Source organism: Pongo pygmaeus, chromosome 7 (assembly GCF_028885625.2).
Source record: "Pongo pygmaeus isolate AG05252 chromosome 7, NHGRI_mPonPyg2-v2.0_pri, whole genome shotgun sequence".
NCBI classification, from domain to species: domain Eukaryota; kingdom Metazoa; phylum Chordata; class Mammalia; order Primates; family Hominidae; genus Pongo; species Pongo pygmaeus.
Window position 1 is genome coordinate 115,864,884 of NC_072380.2, and position 21,149 is coordinate 115,886,032.

The window sequence follows — 21,149 nt, forward strand, 5'->3', positions numbered from 1 at the left end:
GGAAGTGACATACAGAATTCAGGGTATAACAGATTCTGTGTCATCTGGGAAGTTTTCAGTTGCAGCAAGTGATAGAAAAACCAAACTGAGACTAGCTTTAAAAATACAGGAAGTCGGCCAGGCACAGTGACTCACACCTGCAATCCTAGCACTTTGGGAGGCCGAGGTGGGCAGATCACTTGAGGTCAGGAGTTCGAGACCAGCCTGGCCAACATGGTGAAACCCTGTTTTTACTAAAAATATAATAACTAGCAAGGTGTGCTGGTACATGCCTGTAGTCCTAGCTACTTGGGAGGCTGAGACAGGAGAATGGCTTGAACCTGGGAGGCTGCGGTTATAGTGAGCTTAGATCATGCTACTGCACTCCCACCTTGGCGACAGAGTGATACTGCATCTCAAAAACAAACAAGCAAACAAACAAACAAAAAACCCCCAGGAAATCTACTGGGTCACCCAGCTGAAAACTCCAGAAGTACATGCTGCTAGGGGTAAGGGTTGATCCAGAATCCCATGCAACACAACAAAGTACCTAGTTCATGTCTTTCAATTTCTTATTGTTACTTCCTTGCTGCTGACTCCATTTTGGACAAACTCACTCTGCTTAATCTATGATTCTAAATTGGCTTTGAGAAGCTCTAAAAATTAGCTCTAAGTTCTTTCACCTTGAGTATAGTGACATAAATTTTCTTTGTTGTTTCATGAATGAGGAGGTTCCTCTGTCACCCCTAATGACAATTCATGAAACAGCAAAGAGAGAATTTATGTCACTATAATCAGGGTGAAAACATCTTTAAGAGTCACTGATCAGACCAGCTTAAGTAACTATGCCAATTCCAAACCACTCGTTATGAATAGAGTTGGCACATTCAGGTCGGCTCTGTTTATTAGGGCCTATCTCTGGCGCAGGTGAGGCTGATCCTATCTAAATCACAAAACTGAGAATGGAGGGAGGGGGTAGGTTCCAAAAAGAAATTCAGGGGCCAGGTGAGGTAGCTCATGCCTGTAGTCCCAGCTATGAGGTGGGAAGATCCCTTGAGTCCAGGAGTTTGAGCCTGCAGTGAGCTATGATCACATGATCACGTCACTACACGACAAACTGGGTGACAGAGCGAGACCGTGTCTCAAAACAACAACAACAAAAAAGAATTTTAGACTACTACTCCAAGAAGGAAGAAGAGACGGATGCTGTGCAGCCAATTAACAGGTATTCATTACAGGTACTTCCAGAGTTTTTCTCCTATTTAGTCCTTTAGAATGAAATTTAAGACTTTAACCCCAAACTTCACATAATTTCTGCATGTTACCTAACACATCTTTTGAAAACAGGCATAAAGGTAACTAAATCATCTCATAGGATTTTCTTTCTATAAGCTATTTTACAATAGCTAAAGAGACCTTGTTATAAAAATGGTAATAATACATACTTTATCTGAAGGATTTTATATTAAGTGTCCACATTCAAAAGAAAATATTAACTCTGATGACTCATAAACTCCAACATACTTTTTAGTTGATATCCCTTTTTTAGTGTGTTTAGAAGACATGACTTTCTAAATATTGTCAGACTACAAAACCACGTATTGAAATGTGATAGTCTTCTTTTCACAAGGCATAGTACCCATCATTGTCCATTGTCTTTGATTACATTCTCTGGTGCACAGCTCCAGCAAGTTGGGTTTTTTTTTTTGAGACGGAGTCTCGCTCTGTCGCCAGGTTGGTGTACGGTGGCGTGGTCTCAGCTCACTGCAACCTCTGACTCCCTGGTTCAAGCTATTCTCCTGCCTCAGCCTCCAGAGCAGCTGGGATTACAAGCACACACCACCACGCCCAGCTAATTGTTGTATTTTTATAAGTTTCATCATGTTGGCCAGGATGGTCTCCATCTCCTAATCTCGTGACCCGCCCGCCTCAGCCTCCCGAAGTGCTGGGATTATAGGCGTGAGCCACCGTGCCCATCCCCTTAGCCTGTATCTTTATCTTCAAGGGTTCTCCCTACAGCCATGTTCTGGTTTTCCCTTTGCCAACCTCTCCTACCTACACTCCTTCGTAGAACTGCAGTACCTGTACAAGCTAAAGTTCTTTACCTTCCTTTCATCTGCCAAAATCCAGGAAAGAAGAGCCCATAGTGAAATAAATACTTACAGTCACCCCACCCCCTAAGTTGCTTGCAATGTGTCATCAGTCTCCATAATTTGAATCTGCTTTATCAGTGGCATCAATCTTCATTCTACTGAAATATCTATTGGTTGACTAACACCTTGTTTTCAATTTGTTCCTCCTATCTGACCAGTCTTCCTCTGTCACCCCTAAGCAGTAGCCATGTCTCTCTGTTCTAATTACTCTTACTTCTCTTTTACCCAATAAAGCCCACATAGGTTGTCAGGCTCCGAGAGTTCTCATGTCCTGGTCTCAATCTTCCAGCTTTCTCTTCCTTTTCCTTTTATTATCACATTAATTGACAACTCACTGTTCAAGGCAGGTCACCTGTGCTTTCCTTTTTCCATGGTTCCCTCTGGAATCTTCATTCAATGCCCAGCTTAAATGTTTCCCCCTCCATGAACTCTGCTCTAGTTCCCCCAAGCTATAAATCACCACTTCAGACTCCATCAACCAGGTCCAAGCTGCCACCTGCTAATGACTCGACATTTGTAAAAGCTTCCTAACTGGTATTCCTGCTTTTTTGCCTTTCTCCTGTTTCCTCTATACAATCACCAGAATGATCTCTCAATCAAAACTCTTCACCATGGCCTACAAGGCCTGGTCTCTGCTAACATTTATTGGCCCAGGCACACTAAGCGCCTTTTAAAAATTCATTAATTTAATCCTCTCAATAATCCTACAGCTATGTACTTTTAATATCCTCATTTGCAGCAGATGCTGTTGGTGACTTACCCAGACCCCTTTCACAGGACTGGTGCACCCATACCCTAGCTGCTGTAGGTGTTGGCTGGTAAGAACTGACACCTCCACCCTTATTTGGAGGATTGCCCTTGGCTGAGGAGAGGTACCTAGTCACTCCTCCATCCTTTCTCCCTGTAGCCAGTGGTCAGTGACAGCCTGATGTGGGAACCTAATGGCTCAGCCCCTTCACCTCTAGGCAGGACAACGGTGGGCCCAATTCATTCAGCAGAGTGCCCTATGAGTCAGGGTGAAGCTACACTACTCCTGAAACTCTTCTTCCCCGGCCTTATCCTGCTTGCTTTACTCCATTACAGATTTCTCCTGAAAGTGCTCCCTCAATCACTTGCCCAAGAATCCCCATCTCTGGCATTGTTACAGAGGAAGTGATCTAAGACACCATTTTACAGATCAGGAAACCTAAGATGAAGAGGGCTGAAGTGATCTGCTTAAGGTCAAACAGAAAATGGGAAAGCTGAATTTTGAAGCCAGAGGGCCTGGCTGTCCAACCTGAGCTCTTTCCCACCATACTGCAGTGGCCACTTCTCCAACCTCCTCTCTCTCCTCACCCATCCCCTCTAGCCAACTTAATTCCTGCCTCAGGCCCTTTTTACTTCCTATCCTCTCTGCCTAGAATGTGTTTCCTCTCACTGTGGCTCGCTTCCTCACTTCTTTCAAAATGTTCCAAATACTATCTCAGAGACCTTTCCTGACCCCAACCATACTACCTAAGATAGCAACACTATCCCCCAGTTCTGCTGTAGTTTTATTTATAGCATTAAATACCTGAAATTATATTATGCATATATTTCCTTTTCTGTCACTTACACCAAGATGAAAATTCCCTGAGGGCAGGAATATTGTCTGGCTTATTTATTGCTATATCCTCAGTGCTTGGTGACATACCTGGCAAAGAGCAGGAGTTGAGTGACTATTTGTTGTTGAATGACTGAAATTGAGTTCTCTTCTCTCAGAACTCTTACCAGGCTTTGTAAGATATTCCTTACAAGTTCTTAATCTATAGCTGTAATTATTTAATGCATATTTATCTACCACACAAGCTTTGTATGCTCTCAGAGGACAAGAATTATGTTTTATTCATTTGGGAGTACATAGGCAGTATTTAAATAATGGTGCTATCTTAAACACCAAATATCAACTGCAGTTCATTTTTTCCATATGGGGACTAATATCAAGATTTCATATGAATTATAGTATAATCCAGAAGTATGAAAAAATACATCACATTTAACTTATAAAGCATTCATCTGCATGTTACAAGATATTACAGTAAATACAATTAGGTACTTATCATTTTATCTTTACTTTAAAAACAATGCCTTTTCCAAAATATAAAAAAATAGAGCTATTTTTAAAGAACTATTTAAAGATGGCTTTGAAAACAACACTTTTATTTACAACAAATAGATTGTAGTGCAACAGCACTCGTGGATGTTTACGATAAATAAAAATACTAGTATTCTGGCATCCTTTGGGAACAGGCCCTTTTATATTTATAGATGTCTACAATGACTCATAAAAGTAAAATCAATAAAGGCTGTTAATTTGTATTTCAACCTGAATTTGAGAAACCAATGAAGATTAATCATTTATTTGGGATCTAGATCCATATATCTGAAAACTAAAGTACAAAGTTTCTCATTTCCATTCACTTTGTCAACAAACACATCCCAAACATTTCAGCATCTGTAAAAGGTGATCTATTTAGCATCTGTAATAAGTGATTTATAGTTATATTATGCTAAATAAAGGTTGACACAGCTGGATCCTAGAAGCTCAGATTTTATAAATTTAAAATAGATTAAGTATTTATGCCAAAAAACAAGAACTGGATCTAGGATTTTATTTTAAATTATGGAAGTCTCAGGGGAAAAAAATTAGCAATGGAATGACAATAGATGTCAGATATTTCTCTGAGAAGTATATAGTTTCTCAATTTTCGCTAGGTAGTGCATCCCAATTGAATTAAAACTAAAGCATATTTACAGTGCATTTTTTCTCACTAAAATTTCCCAATTCTAAAATGGTCTGGCCAGGCGCGGTGGCTCACGCCTGTAATCCCAGCACTTTGGGAGGCCAAGGCAGGCGGATCACGAGGTCAGGAGATTGAGACCATCCTGGCTAACATGGTGAAACCCCGTTTCTACTAAAAATATTAAAAAAAGTTAGCCAGGCGAGGTGGCAGGTGCCTGTAGTCCCAGCTACTCGGGAGGCTGAGGCAGGAGAATGGCATGAACCCAGGAGGCGGAGGTTGCAGTGAGCCGAGATCACGCCACTGCACTCCAGCCTGGGCGACAAAGCAAGACTCCGTCTCGAAAAATAAATAAATAAACAAATAAAATAAAATGGTCTGGATTTGGTCAACACCTTATTCAGTAAATCCTTAATTTACCTTGAGACATACAAAGACATTCTTTTAAGGAGCCATTTTCTTGGTATTGCACAAAAACCTTTGTGCAATTAATTTTAAAGCAATCCAGGCAAGTTAAGCTCACAAAAAGAAGTACATTCATCTAATCCATTTAGCAAATGTTGCAAATCAGCTTCCACCAATAAAACGTAGAAATCTGTGAAACTCTATACTTCGTGTCAGTTTTAACATTGTGTTGATGGCAGCCATTTCAGGCAGAGGTAGCCAAGTTCCATATATATGGGGAAGGCAAAAAGCAGAAAAACATTGCAGAAGACTTAGCAGTTCTCTGGCTTCTAATGACTATAGACCAATTTCGAATATGAGCCATGTTTCTATGCAGAATTCTTCTTTTATGCCTTAAACACAAAAGAGCTTGTTGCTGCCTTGGGCAGATATACTGGAATTGTCCTCTTTGAGCTTACTTTCTCTTTTCTTTAAGGTCAAGTAAAAAATGTGAGACGTTTTCATATACCACAAAGGTAATACAGCAGGCTGGAGTCACTCTAATCAAATTAGGAGCAATTCCCTTGTAAAATCCACCGATGCCTTCTTTCCTTTAGAGGGAAAAATAGATAATGCTTAATTTTGTATAGAGCTAGCTTGAAAACATGGAAGTTTTAACTGACACAAGGCATGGAGCAAGCAGCAGTCAAACCTCACTCTGATTTAAGTTCATGTTTTCAATGTCCTAAAGTAATGTAGTTTATAAGCCATTTGTAGGGATTTACATTCCTTTTATGGATGGACTGAGTAAGAGAGGGTAGGAACACCTCAAAACTGAACTAAAAAGTGCTTTCAATTAGCTATCTTTCAAATGCTTTTAAATGTATGAACAGGCAGGAGTTTTAATTGACCTAATGTAGGCATTAAAAAACCTCATAGCTTGGATAAATGCTAGCCAACATTAAATACAGCACATACAAATACAAAACTTTATCTCCTTAATGCCAATAATATGGAATATGGCCTAGAAATTTGTCACTTAGGTGCTCATTAAATATTTCTTGAATTAAATTTAAACATCCTAAATGTTCTGCTCTGTTCCTTTAGAATTAAAGGGAAATATGGTGATGTCTGCCTATAATAATTTAACTAGTCTCATACTGAAGAACAAACATCTCTTTCATGTATGGAAACAAGTATTTGCAAAAGTTATGGTGCCAGTAGCAGGTGTGGAGCCTTCTTGAATGTATTAAGCTAGGCTTATGACTTCTTATATTCAATACCATTCAGATATTTTATAACACCTAAATTTTATTTTCCAAAACATTTTCACACATTTAATTTGATTCTTATAACAACCTATTAGTCTAGAAAAGTCTTACTTTACAAATGAAGAAATTAAGCCTCAGCGAGATTAAGGCCATGGTCACATATGTAATAATTGGGAAAGCAGGGACCACCAATCATGTTTTCACCACAGCAAACTGGCCTTTGCTATAAAACTAGTATCAACAGGATGGTCTAAGATATGCAAGGTACCTTGTCAAAGCAATTTTTGATATAGCACATGCTCTCACCTCCATGTCTTTGTGATTACATCTATTACACCACTGTAAAACATGTGTTGATCCTGAAGACGAGCTCTTACGACTTGATATGGGTATGTTGCTGCGACAGCAAATATTTTGGATAGTGCTGCAACAGATATATATTCTACTGTGCTCTAAAATGGAACACAAAACAGTTTTTTCTTTAGACAGGATTTCTTTTAAAATACAGAAGTAAAAATTATATACAAAAAACATTTAAATGGATCTTTAAAGGATTCTATTTTTGACATTTGTGTGGCTTCAGCCTATAAATATTTAACTATAAATTAAATCAGTGGCAGAGCCAGTACTCATCATCATAGCACTACCACCAAAGTAAGCATGACAAAAATTTCTACCTATTAAGTACCCATAAAAGAAAATGATACCATTTTTACAAGAATCATCTTACCAGCTGGGCTTCTGGTAATCTATTGATATGCTGGTTGTACTTCAACTTCAGCAATTCATATGCCATAAACTGAAGGGCACCGTGCGATGTTCCAAACAGCCCAGGAACAAATCCCTACAAGGGAATGATTTTTAAAAAGCAAAACAACATACGTTTGAAGAACAATATATTTAAGTAAAATACTTTCTCTTCTCTCTCCTTACAGCACTTTAAGCAAATTCATTTAATTTTGCACAAATCACATTTTTAAAATATGGGGTTAAAAACTTGTAGTAATATAAAAGAAATGGGTATATTCTCTTCTACTTTATTTTTAAAGGTTTGGATGTTCATATATTAGTTTTACTTTAAACAGTATACATATAAAGAAGACCCACACTGTCAAGATTTGAGGTGTGAGTGGGAAACTAAATTCTGGAAAGTTAAGAAACTAAAGGTAATGGTAAATCAATGAACTGAGCATAGGTATTCTGAAAGAATAAGGCAGAAAGTGATGAAAAAACATAAAATTAAGTAATATATTTATAAAATTCTTGCTTATAGGTCAGTAAAATCATATCAGCCTTAAAATGATTTTAAAAGCTATTACTCAATTCTTGAAAAACAAACTGAAATTCAATGTGTCTAATTTTGATTTTAACCTATGTATGCCTAAAAATTTCTTTATGGGGATAAGCAATAGATGGGAATAGAAGGTAGAAAAGGGGAAAATAAAAAGGAGTTATAAAATCAGAAAACAGATCTGACACTAGGAAAAAATTTTTAAAATATTACAACAGGCAAAAGGCTGGGTTTGATTTGTTTCGTTATTTTTAAATTTATGTAAGATTTGAGATGAATAAAAAAACTCAATAAAATAAGATCCTGTTAGAACTGCTAATGTCTTCTCCAGACTACATTATTCCGGGTTCCCAAGAGACCACAGCTTCCAAGGAATGGAGTAAGGAATAAGTGACCTGGTTGTGTAACTTATCAAATAGAAACTTGACAAAGTTTTAGACAGATTTCATGCCCACCAATGTCATGATGATACATCCTATGTTGATGGGGACAAACAGCTTAAAGTACAATTTCAGTATTATTAACTATGTTTCAGTTTTCATTAAATTGTTTTTTGCCTAAGTGTGGCTTCTTTTTAGGACTTACTATAGGTCATTCAGAACTAAGACAACAGAGCCAATGGAAATTCAAATTTTCAGTTATTTAAAATATATTGATAATTTGTTACCTTATATAATCCACGCACACCTTCATACTTATATATTTTCACAAGTGTATCAAACATTCCTTTATACTGTCGGTGTGGGGAGTTAACAACAGCATCATACTGTAACATAAGGCGAGTTTTTGTTACCCATAATGGGTTTGTAATGCAGAGGGTCATGGCTCCTAAAATGAGATTTCAGTAAGATTATTCAGCATACAGATACTTTCGCACTTATGATAACCCAAATTAGAAACAGTACATTTATGTAAAAACAAAAAAGATAATGCACAGAACCATATCTGAAACTGTGAAATGTAGTTTCTGAGGCATAGTCTTAGGGTCAAGAGGTAGACATCGTTTTTGGTAGTCATAAAAAGTTCCTCATGCAGTTAGCGAGAGGTAAATTAAAAGGGAGATGGAAATGTGAAATGCTTTCTCTTTGAAGTGTAAGAATAGAAAAAATGTCTTGACTCCTAAACAACGTGGCCTGGTGCAGAGAACAGATGGTAAGCAGATACAGACCTTAGGTGTAGCGTATGGTATAATCCCAGAGGGGTTGAAGATAGGCAAAAAGGACCAGGAATCTGGCACCCCAATAATCTGTGCATGTGACACATATATCTACCCCAACTTTATCACAATCTTCCTCAAATCCAAAGTAGCTACTATCCCTCAAAAATTAAATAATTATGTAATATAGTAAGTCACATTTTACATCCTTTATAGAGTGACAATTTTATAAAAAAATTCATCTGGTTAAGTTTCTCATTTGCCAGGTTTCCTAAGTAGTCCTTTATTCAACAAATATTTGGTCCTGTTATGACTCAGGTTTTTGCTAGTGGCTATGTGTTCAAAAATGATTAAGTTTTTGACTAATCAAACATGAAGAAATCAAGGTATTAAAGTAGGAGCTACAAAGACTTATGGCTCTTACTGTTTTTTTCCTTCTGGATAGTATACATAAGTGAGGCGATTAAACAAGGCTACTAAATTGTATGATTTGAAAACTAAAATTATACTTTAAAGAAACACTATACCAAATCATTTTAAACCATTAGGGATTCATAACTTTGCTAAACTTTACCACTCCGTCATAAGTAAAATTCTTGAAATCTGCACAGAGTAATCATAAGAATTTCTGCTAAGAAATTCCATATAACAGCCAGGCATGGTGGCTCACACCTGTAATCCCAGCACTTTGGGAGGCTGAGGTGGGCGGATCATGGGGTCAAGAGATCAAGACCATTCTGGCCAACATGGTGAAACCCCGTCTCTACTAAAAATACAAAAAATTAGCTGGGTGTGGTGGCACGTGCCTGTAGTCCCAGCTACTCGGGAGGCTGAGGCAGGAGAATCACTTGAAACTGGAAGGCAGAGGTTGCAGTGAGCCAAGATAGCGCCACTGCACTCCAGCCTGGGTGACGAGAGCGAAACTCCATCTCAAAAAAAAAAAACCAAAAACCAAAAAACAAACAAACAAAAAAACCCAGAAATTCCATATAACTGATTTAATACAGTTAGATGGGCATATTTAAACTGAGGTGTTCAAAGAAAAAAAATCAAAAACAAAACCTGAAAATTAAGTTTAGAAGGTGACATTTTTATATTTCACACATTGCCTTACCAGCTTCAGCAGCTGAGACAAGGTATTCTGTTGCCTCTAAACGTTCAGCTCTTCCTTCTGTCTTATATGACTTGATGGCATTGTAACTAAAAGAATTAAATGTGAGCAGTTTAATTTGAATAGGTGTCATTAAGTCTGTTTTAAAGTGTATGTAAGTCAACAGCAGTACCCCAAAAGCAAAAGTCAATGCATAATGCAACCACAAAATGAGACCTTTTTCAAGAATGAATTTGCTGGAAGTGGTTTGCTGCAAGACTATACCACCCCTCCCTCTCAAATGAATATGGCTAGCAATACAAATGTAAAATATTTTAATCAGACACTCATCAATTAATTTCAAAAGACAGGGAAACTGGGAGGAGGGGAGAGTACAGTAGTGGTACACAGACCGGCCATAAAAGACAAAAGGGACCAAAGAAGGGGTACCTAACAAATATATACTGAGCACCTATGTTCAGGTACTATAGTTAGCTTTCTAATAGATGATAAAAAGATAAACAAGTGATGTTTATCTTAAATTATATTTTCTTAAATTAATAAGGACTATTAAGTGGCACACAAATAATCATAATAAAGGACAACACAGACAATAGAAGAAATTCAGGAATTATGACTGAGATCACAGAAGGCTTTGTGTAGGAGGTAGTATTGAGCTGGGTATTGAGACAGGCACAGTTTCAACAGGAAAAAGATGAGCATGGTGAAAAGTAATAAAGGTGGGTGGGAAGACAGGGAAAATTGGCCACACTTGAGTGGTAGATTGAGATTTGCATTTTATTTGGTAGAAAATATCCATTAAATGTTTCAGAGTAAGGGAGTCAAATCAGCCTATTTCCTTTAATGCCAATTTCTACTTTTCTCTTGGATGACGATGTAAAGTGAACACATTCTTTCTTTCTTTCTTTTTTTTTTTTTTCAGAGACAGAGTCTCACTCTATCACCCAGGCTGGAGTGCGGTGACACAATCATAGCTCACTGTAACCTTGAATTTCTAGGCTCAAGCAATCCTCCTGCCTCAGCCTCCCAATTAGCTAAGACTACAGGCATGCAGCATCATGATGCCAGACTAATTCTTTTTTAAATTTTTTGAAGAGATGGCGGTCTCACTATGTTGCCCAGGCTGGTCTTGAACTCCCAGACTCATGTTATCTTCCCACCTTGGCCTCCTAAAGTGCTGGGATTACAGGTGTGAGCCACTGCACCTGGCCCAAGAAATTCTTATCACAAAAATTTTATATGGCTTGTCCTTAGAAGCTGTCTTGAAGAATCTATACAACTCAAATTCATGAAGTATATGTGTGTGTGTATATATATATACACACATATACATAAACATATCTATATATACATATATACATACATACACATATATACATATCTATACACACACACACATATATATGTCAAGGGGGTGTGTGTGTATATGGTTTCACACACACCTCTCTAAAGATAAGAAAGAGAAAAAATATTTAAACAATTTTAAGGCTGAATTTCATTTTGCTTTCACTTAAAAGACATTTTAAGATTGGTTTGGATACTGCCATAAACTTATGGGAGATCAAACAAAATATATGACACAAAGAAGACAAAGGCAAATACACTAGATACTGATGTTTTCCTAAAAATGAAACCTGTTGAAGCAAAGAAAAGCTTCCTCATTCATGGTTTCAGTTTCACGGATCACAGGCATGCTCAGAGCAGCACATGCCCCTGCAATACAGTGCGATGATGGTTTGTGACCATGCTCTTGTTCACTAAATAAGCTGAATGTGCTTGCCACAGGAACTTTCTATGGCGTCTTCAGGAGGCAGGTGAGAGCAGTTATTTTAAATGGTGATGATATCTGACTGGTGAAGGAGTAAGGAAAGGAATGAGCTGGGAAGATGATAGGGCAGGTCAAACAAGAAGAAATAATTTGCCTCAAACCCTTTCGGCCATGCACTGGCTTTTGCTTTCTGTTCCCAACAGCGATTTCCTGTGGTACCTATTCATATGAGGACCCTAAGGTCTATCCTCTCTGCTTTTCCACCTTCATCATAAACAAATTTATTTTTGTAAGCCATCTCAAATATTTTGGGAATCTGGTTGAGGATAAACAAGTAATTAATGATACTTCAGTATTTATAAAATTTTCTATTTGGGACACTCTGGAACTAATCTCTGATAAATGGAGGAAATAACTTAGTTATTTAAACAATCTTTCTTTATCAAAACTGAATACCAAAGAGAGCTGAAATCCACAGGATTCATTTTGGACAACAGTTGCAGGCTCTTCCAGTCTCTACAACACTTTCCAAAATCACTAATAAATAACAAACCAACTGATTCAACTTTTTCTAATCTAGTAATATTTTGACTCTAATTAGAAATGCTCACGAGTATGTACTGATATGGCCAAAACACCTAATAAAACAACGATGGGGCCCTACAATTTCATTGTGAATTATCTGGAGTTGGCTGTTTTTCAAATGGCTTTAACTGAAATAAAAAGCTCTCTTTAATATGTATTTAGCTTACAAAAGTAATCAGTTATACATTTCATCTTCCTGAATTCACCTCACAGAAATGGCTTCTCTAAAAGTATCATTCCACCTCATCTCTTCGCCTTTTTCCTATTAAAAACTTTCTTCCAGACCAAATAATGCCTCTGATAATAGCTAATAAGCCATTAGCTATTAATAGGCATCTGATAATCAAACTAATAAGCCATTTTGAATCAAACTAATCAAATAACTAATCAGCCATTTTGTTCTTTCTGATCCTCCCAATTCAGAGAAACTGATTAAATGACTCATCTTATTTCATCATTTTACATTTACATGTAAAAATCACTAAAAACAAAAATTCCTTTTTTATGTAATACTGTAAAATCTCCCAAATCTACTCACAAGAAAAAGTAGAGTCCCCAGGATAAACCTGCACCCCATACATTTGGGGTTACTCCTTGATAAAGTCCCCGTAGTCCATCAAGTTTCCAAATGGTAGTCAAGCAATGTAAAATTCCATTATATTTCGGTCTCAGTTCCAATCCATCACTCACTGCATCAAGGGATACACAAAGTCAGGTAAGAACAAAGTTCTAGCTCTGTATCACATATAAACACAGACACTGTACAATTGGTTATATAAAGGAGATAAACTTAGAAGAAAAACTTTTTTAGGTAGAAAAATTATTTTCCAGGCTTTTATATATATATTACATACATTTATATAAATATATATATAAAAATATGTAAAATATATATTTTTGCGACAGAGTCCCGCTCTATTGCCCAGGCTGGAGTGCAGTGGCTCACTGCAATCTCCACCTCCCAGGTTCAAGCAATTCTCTTGCCTCAGCTCCCCTAGTAGCTGGGATTACAGGTACGCACCACCATGCCCAGCTAATTTTTGTATTTTTTTTTTTTTTTTTTTTTTTAGTACAGACAGGGTTTCACCATGTTGGCCAGCCTGGTCTCAAACCCCTGACCTCAGGTGATCCACCCACCTCGGCCTTCCAAAGTGCTGGGATTACAGGTGTGAGCCACCATGCCCAGCCCAGGCTTTAATATTTTAAAACTACTACATTCATGAATTTATTCAAGTGTTTATTGAGGGCATACTAAGCACTCAAATAATATTTTAGGAAATATTAGATTAGCTTTTAATCCAAAAGTCTCTTAGGTAACTAGGTTTCAACACTTAGGTTTTGTTTTTGCTCCAAGGTTAACGATTTGAATGTTAAAAAATATTACTCAAAAAATAAACTAGCTAGGAGCCTCAATTTATATCGAATGCTAGCAAGACTGAGGAGTGGCAGGAAAGAAAATGCAGAGGATGGGGTAAACTTTTTTTCCTGGAAATTCTTTCTATCCTCCCCACCAACATACGTCAAAATCCAAGTAGAAAATAGAAAAGCATTTCACTTGAACATACCCAAAATTGAACTAGTTTTCCCCATCCCTTCTGAAGCTTCTCTTACTCGAGTGTTCCATATAACTCAACAAACACCATCATCATCTACACAGATGCCCACACCAGATACCTGGGGACTATCCATGAAACCTCCTCCCTCCCATCCCTTTTTATCAAATAACAAGTCCTTTTGATTCTACATCACAAATTTCTCTTGCACCTGTCTATGTTTCAGTTCACACTGCCATCATCCCACTTTGAGATACCATCAGTTTTCAACTAGCATCATCAGCATTTAAAGTAGTCTTCTTGTCAATTTTGTAAAAAATATAATCTAGATTATAAATCTGGCACTTTTTCATTTCATCTCTCTGTAGGAAACAGAAAGCACATTCAAAATAGGGTAACTCTAGGGCATGAGGGGTAGTTAAAAGGACTAATTACAAAGGTGTGAGCAGGTTATAGAATACCACAAGGAATAATACAGTATCAATTATTTATTTACTGCTTTGAAAAATCACTTAATTCTATAACTAGAGTATTAAGTATCTCAGTAATCGGCAACGACATTCTACATTATGCATACCATTCTACATTATACTACAGGATATCCAAACTTGTAATTTTACTATATATATAATTTTGTATACAGCTTTGTTTTCCACTCAAGATTATTTGTGAGCATTCCCCCTTGTTATTCAACAGATTCCCCCAAATAAGATTTTAACATATGACATTATGGTTTTCCATCTTATAGATATCCTATGATTTACACAGTCATTTCTCCATCTGACATATGAATTCTTTTTTTTTTTTTTTGGCTATTATAAGAAGTCCTCTAAAGAACATTCCATACAACAATCTGCATGAACGCTTATTACTGCCTTAGAATTAGTTATTAGAAAGGGAACTGATATGGGTCAATGGGTATAAACTTAAGTTACAAATACGTATTGAACCTGCCTTCCAGAAAGTTTATACAAATTATACTCCACTAGCCATATGAGCATCCCTGGTTCACTGTCCCCTTGCCACTACCTCACTGTGTATAATCCAGCCTGGCAAAGAAGAATCACTATTTACCATTGCCAGGCAAAGGGGGAAAAGTCAATTTCTTTCATCATTAACCTGCCAACGTTACAGCATGAAGGGAGATTAAAGTACATCAGGTTTTGTCAGAAGACCTGGGTTTGATATGTAACTTCCCTAATTCGCTAGATGGTCTTACCCTTTCTGAGCTTCAGCATCCTCACTTATGAAATGGGGATAAGTTATGTACCTCACAGGGTTTTTTGAGGTTTATATAAGACAACAAGTTTAAAGGCAGGCAGCAGAATGACAGGCTCTTGCGAAATGTTTTCCTGCATAGTTTATAAACTTTCTGATGCTTCCCCTGGATTCTGTGTGTCTCATTCTTCTGTATAGATCCCTTTTTCTAAGAACTTTCCATTTTCCTCTCAATAATAAACTCACAATACCATTTCTCTCTTGAGGTAAAAAGCAAAACCAACCATAAAAACACTACCTGTTCTTTTCATAGGTATAAAACAATGCTGAACTATAATCTCCCTAACGTAAAATTAAAATTGTTATATAGATAAAATACAGTAAATTTTTTTGGTCTAAATCAGGGGTCCCCAACTCCCGGTACCAATCCATGGCCTGTTAGGAATTGGGTCACACAGCAGGAGGTGAGCTAGGTGGGCGGAGTGCTAGCGAAGCTTCATCTGTACTTACAGCTGCTCCCCATTGCTTGCATTACTGCCTGAACTCTGCCTCCTGTCCGATCAGTGGTGGCATTAGGTTCTTACAGAATCTCGAACCCTATTGTGAACTACACATGCAAGGGATCTAGGCTGCACACTCCTTATGAGAATCTATTGCCTGATGATCTGAGGTGGAACAGTTTCATCCTGAAATCATCCATACCTCCTCCACCCCCATTCATGGAAAAATTGTCTTCCATGAAATCAGTACCTGGTGCCAAAAAGGTTGGGGACCACTAGCTTAAATGACCTCGTGATCGTTTTAAAAACATTTGCCACTAACGAATTAGTATGTAGATCTAAGTACCTATCAAATAACTTACAATGGCCTATCATAGCACTAAAAAAATGCCAATGGACACAAGCTGAAGATAAAAAGTTTGGTGTACAGAAAGGAGCCAAGATAGGACACTAATTTTAAATTCATTTTCAAAGAAAGACAATATAATGACTTTAAAAAAATTATCATCTAGCACTATCACCCTAACACAACCTGTTTCATTTGCTGGATGTTAGTTTTACCCCTCCTTTCCTCTGTGACAACTCTGTGACAAGAGTTTGTCTCTCTTAATAAAATTAATCTCCCCCCTACCTGTGCTCTATATTGGTGTTTTTAAAATTGCAGATGAATCAAGAAACGAATTGAACAGATTGCCAGTATCTTTTCTTTAAAACCAGACTAGAATTGAAAACAAATATAAATGACATTACAAGTAATAAGGATAAGTAATGTTTCATGAAACTTGTGTTTCAGTAATGTTTGTGTGTAGATAGCAAAGGTAAAATTTATTTCCTACTAAGCGTTCTGGTCAAAAATGCTTGTTCTAGATCCTGCTTCTTCAGATAACCCCCCTTAGTTAGATACCTTACTCTTTATCCTCCTGCCTCCATTTCCCAATCTCTTCCTTGATTTCAGTTCTTTCCCATTAGTATTTAAATGGACTTAAGCCTCTCCTAAGTATTTCCTCTTTGATCCCAGTGCCTCCTTATCAGGTGTCTGCAATGAGAAAACCAGCCCCTCCCTGGCCCCCGAGACAATCTCAGCAGGGACTCTCTCACCCCTGCTGCAATCTGGTTTGAGCTTTACCAATTACTGCAAGCGCTCTAATTAAGAACCTTCAAAGGCACTTTGGAGTCCTGTCTTTCTTAGGAACCCCTTAATACACCTGATATCGTGTAAATCCCTCTCTTCTAGCTCATTTAACACCACATTTTCTTGAATGTCCTCTTGCTTCTTTGCCAATAAATTTCCTTGGCCCCCTTTTCTCTGCCCATCCTTAAATGCTGATTTATCGGCACAATTTCCACCAAACAGTGGTGGTGTCTCAACCATTAAGTGGCTTCAACTGCCATCCCTGTGCTACTAGTCCTGATTTCTCATTCCTAACATCCTGCCCTACTAAGGGTTGTGGTTCTACTGCCAGTTTCCATTTTCACATGGCATAAAAGATAACATCAATCTGGCAGCTTAACTTTCTGGAATCATTCTTTATTTTCATCTCTAGCATTTTAATTTACCCTTTAGCTATACCAAACTACCCACTCATGGTTTCAAACTAACAGCATATGTTATGGAAACAGACTTTCTGAGCTTGAATCCCAGTTCTAGCAATACTTTGCAACCCTGAGTAAGTCACTTGATTGCTCCGTGCCTGAGTTTTTCTGTAAGATAGGAAAAAATAATAGAACCTAACTCTAAAAATTATAAAGGATTAAATGAGTTAGTACATATAAAGCTCTTAGAATTCTGCCTGACATATTGCAAGCACTCTGTAAGTACCAGTTTATTTATGCTACTGGGTCTTGCGATACCACATACTTATACAACTTTACTCTGCACTACTGTTACTGAATTTTATGTTTTGGTTCCTTAATATTTCGGATGTAGTCATACTCTCTACATTCTTCACAAAAGCTCACACATAACATTAAATTGCAGATTAGGCTTTTGGGTATTTGAGAAAATTACTGTTTTTATATCTCATTCTTTGTTGGGGCTCTCTCATCATTCTTGAGGGTTTAAAATTACATAGTAAAGTTAGAAGGAGCCTGAATAATCATCCAATCCAATCTTTCCACCTAATACAAGAATATCTTCTAACTTCTGTCATCCAACTACTATCTGAACCACTTCTGGTCATCATCAATTTCATTTCTGAGCACTACCACGCTGCCAAACCAAAATCTGCTTCCTTGTAATTTCCACTCAACCTGTGTCTGACCTTAGGATCAACCCACAATAAGGCAGCCCCCTATCCCACATGGAAGTTCTCTAAATATCTTGAGGTTTTTTTCTCTCCCGAGCTAAACTAGTTCCCTCAGTCATTTTTCATATGAAGTAATTTCTAATCTTTCTACCACTCTGGACACCTCTGAGTTCCAATTTATACTTGAACTCACAGAAAAATTCCAGGTTTGGTTTAATAGCATATGCATTCAGAATTAACCCCCACACCCTGTCATCATTAGATTTTAACTTTATTAAACGAGTTTAATTACATGGAAGCATAAAAACTACAGTATGTTATTAAGCATTGATGTTGATAATAAATTTTTATTTCGTTATTCATCTTCTTAAATTTTCCTCCTTTCTATCACCATTTCACAGCTACACTGTGAGCTTTATTATTACGAAGTCCTGCTTCCATTCCTAGATCTTTAATTTAGGCCTCCAATCCAAACTGAATACTTTTATCTGTCACCTCGGCCCCACTAGTCTCCTAATACTCTTCCCAATTCATCAAGACTATTAATCTTCTCAGGTACCAAGAATTCCCTTTCCTCAGGAATGATACGCTTCAAAGCACTGTCTAAACTCATCAGGCCAACCACACTATTCTTCAATGATCACTTCGACTATCACCTCTTCTGCTCCTAGATAAAATGCTACTGAAGAGAGACACCAAGTCATACAGGCCTGCACCTGCAGCCAAGTCTAAAATTCTTCTAATGTTCAAACCATTGTATAACAGGTACTTATAGAGGTAATATGGTGAGGGGTTAAGTGCCAGAGGGTTCCAGAGTTAGATTACCTGGGTTTAAATCCCAGATCCATCTTTACAAACTTGTGACAGGCAAGTTAGTCAATTTCTGTTATCCTCATCTGTATAGCAGATATCATAAACTCACAGGATTGTTTCTGTGAATAGATTTACAGAATAAATGAGATAATGCATCTAAAGCATAGTTCACTGCCTTGCTCCTAGTAAATACTCGATAAAGATTACTTGTCAATAACATAATTATTTGTGCATGCATTATAAAACTTCATGAAATTATATGCCTTTGTGGTGTTTTTTCTAGAGATAATACTCCATAATTTTCGATCATTTTCCTTCATAGAACGGCTTCTTGCTTCCTCTCCAGCTGTGAAAATATTAGCCCTTCTATGGGAAACCCCAAGCCCCAATCTTCCATTGAACCTTAAAGATACATATGGCCATCAGCAATGTAGAATTTTCTTGACGGTTTACGTGTATTTATATTTTGTATTTGTATTTCTTGATTTTATGTTGTCTAGAATTACCTTTATATGACTATGTCTAATGCCTACAATTAAATTCTAAGTTCCCTGAAGGCAAGAACTTTATTAGATACTTCTGTAGCCCATACAGCAGTCTACAAATATTAAGAGAATATAAATCAAGTGAACTGAATTACCTAATGCTAAAATCAACAACTTCTGTAGATTTAATTCTCAAGGCAGAACTTAACTTATAGCAACTTTATTTGGAAACTATTTTCTGCAATTTCAGTTATCAAAGATCATCTTTGAAACTCTCTTTCCAGACTTTAGTGTTGAGTTTAACTTCTAAAATGCTTTGTGAATTTCAACATACTCAATTCATCTAATACACTTAAAATAGTATTTCGATTCTAGCTACCTATTTTTTCACAGGACCTTGTACCATTCTATAAACGCCAAAAAACAAACATTCAAGAGAATTCTATTCCAAATCTACTCCCAACCATTCGCTGAAGATTACGCCCTATCTCAATACTAGTCGAGCTGCCAAACCACGTGGGTATGCTAAGATTTCAAAGTTCCTCCAAGAGTGAATGATTTGCACGTGTGAGGACTAAACCTTAAAATGTGACAATCCCTTTTTTATTTTACAAATCAGGCTTTGAATCCCATCTTCTCTGCCAATGAGGATGTTTTTTCTCAGACTTCTCTACATACACGCCCCCTCTCAGTCTTGAGGAGCGGGGAAGATCGCAGGCCAACCCCTCTACCAAGCACCATTTCCTCAAATCTAGTTCAGGTTAGCCAACGCGGACAGCACCCCCTTCAACGCTCCTCCTCCCCCAAGAGAGGAAAAGGCGGAGGAAATCCAGGCCTCCTTCTGAATCTTTACCACCCAGTTCGGGCTGACAGTGAGAGGATGCAGCCCGGTGTCCGGGCGGGCTCTTACCGGCGAAGCGGATCTTCACGAGGTCGAGCGGATGCAGCGCAAGGTTGGATAAGACGCCGCCGCTCACGCCCGCTATCAGGTTCTCATACCGGACGTGGCGGAATACCGTGCTCCACGCCGACGACCCGGACGCCGACTGGCCCTGGCCCGTCATAGGCTCGGGGCCCGTCGACACCACGGCGCCCAGGGCCGCGGAAGTGGGACGCGATGCAGTGGCCGCCACCGTTGCGACGGTCGCCCCTTGTGAGGGCAAGCCCACCTCCGGGACCAGCAAGAGGACTCTTATGCCCAAGGCGCGTGAGCGAAGCCGCGAGACTCTAGTACTGAGGGGGCAAGAATGGGACACAGCCACTACGTCACGCCGATAGAAAGCGCGATGGAGGGGAGGTGCCAGCCTCTCCCGAGTCTCCGCCCTGCCTCACCCACAAATGCTCCAGCCCACGGACGCGGAAGCGACTGCACAGCTAAAGGACCGCCCCTTGCTAACGTTTGCCGGCAAAACTACGGAGCGGCGCAGGATCCAGTTGGGCCAGCAGGCCGCCGCTCCGCGCGTCACGTGACTGGAAGTAGTCTGGGAAAAGCGGAAGTCGCCTGTGAGAGGAGGTGGCGGTAGGCGGAGCTCGTAGCGAAGAGATCGTGGAGTCCGGCCGGAAGAGCAACCAAGATGAAGGTGAAGATGCTGAGCCGGAATCCGGACAATTATGTCCGCGAAACCAAGTTGGACTTACAGAGAGGTAAGATAAGTTGGTAGGGAGAAAGGGACGCTTTCCGCAAGTCCTTGGGTCTAGCCTCGGCTTTCGCGGAGTAAAGCCGGGGGAGGCTGGCACTCCGGTCTGGTTCTTTCTCAGTTACCTTTCGCTAAGGCAAACTTTGTGCTTACAGAGTCGCTGCGGAACTGGATGGATAGCAAGTAAAGTCTGTTCAAGTCCTTTTTCTAAGAATTTCCTCTAGTGGTGAGTGGGAAATA

General features: G+C 38.5%; 2 protein-coding genes across 2 annotated transcripts in view; one reads left to right on the forward strand and one right to left on the reverse strand.

The window, feature by feature from the left end:
* Positions 1 to 3,960: 3,960 nt before the first annotated feature.
* SLC25A32 (solute carrier family 25 member 32) lies at positions 3,961 to 20,554 on the reverse strand. The gene is made up of 7 exons (XM_054499557.2): positions 20,183 to 20,554; positions 12,996 to 13,146; positions 10,108 to 10,193; positions 8,505 to 8,665; positions 7,277 to 7,390; positions 6,853 to 6,998; positions 3,961 to 5,886 (listed from the first exon to the last, which is right to left on the reverse strand). The coding sequence occupies exons 1-7, from the start codon at positions 20,334 to 20,336 to the stop codon at positions 5,751 to 5,753; spliced, it is 948 nt and encodes a 315-aa protein (XP_054355532.1). The 5' UTR covers positions 20,337 to 20,554; the 3' UTR covers positions 3,961 to 5,750.
* DCAF13 (DDB1 and CUL4 associated factor 13) overlaps positions 20,390 to 21,149 on the forward strand; it is a 28,547-nt gene continuing 27,787 nt past the window's right edge. The window contains 2 exon segments of the mRNA XM_054499556.2: positions 20,390 to 20,494; positions 20,496 to 20,916. Coding sequence (XP_054355531.1) covers positions 20,390 to 20,494; positions 20,496 to 20,916 — 526 coding nt within the window.

Coding starts and splice junctions, on each gene's coding strand:
- SLC25A32 (XM_054499557.2), bottom strand. CDS start 20,336: ATGACGGGCCAGGGCCAGTCGGCGTCCGGGTCGTCGGCGTGGAGCACG. Junction 13,147..20,182: donor CGTGAAGATCCGCTTCGCCG/GTAAGAGCCCGC, acceptor CCCTTGATGCAG/TGAGTGATGGATTGGAACTG. Junction 5,887..6,852: donor GTAATCACAAAGACATGGAG/GTGAGAGCATGT, acceptor TTCCCTCTAAAG/GAAAGAAGGCATCGGTGGAT.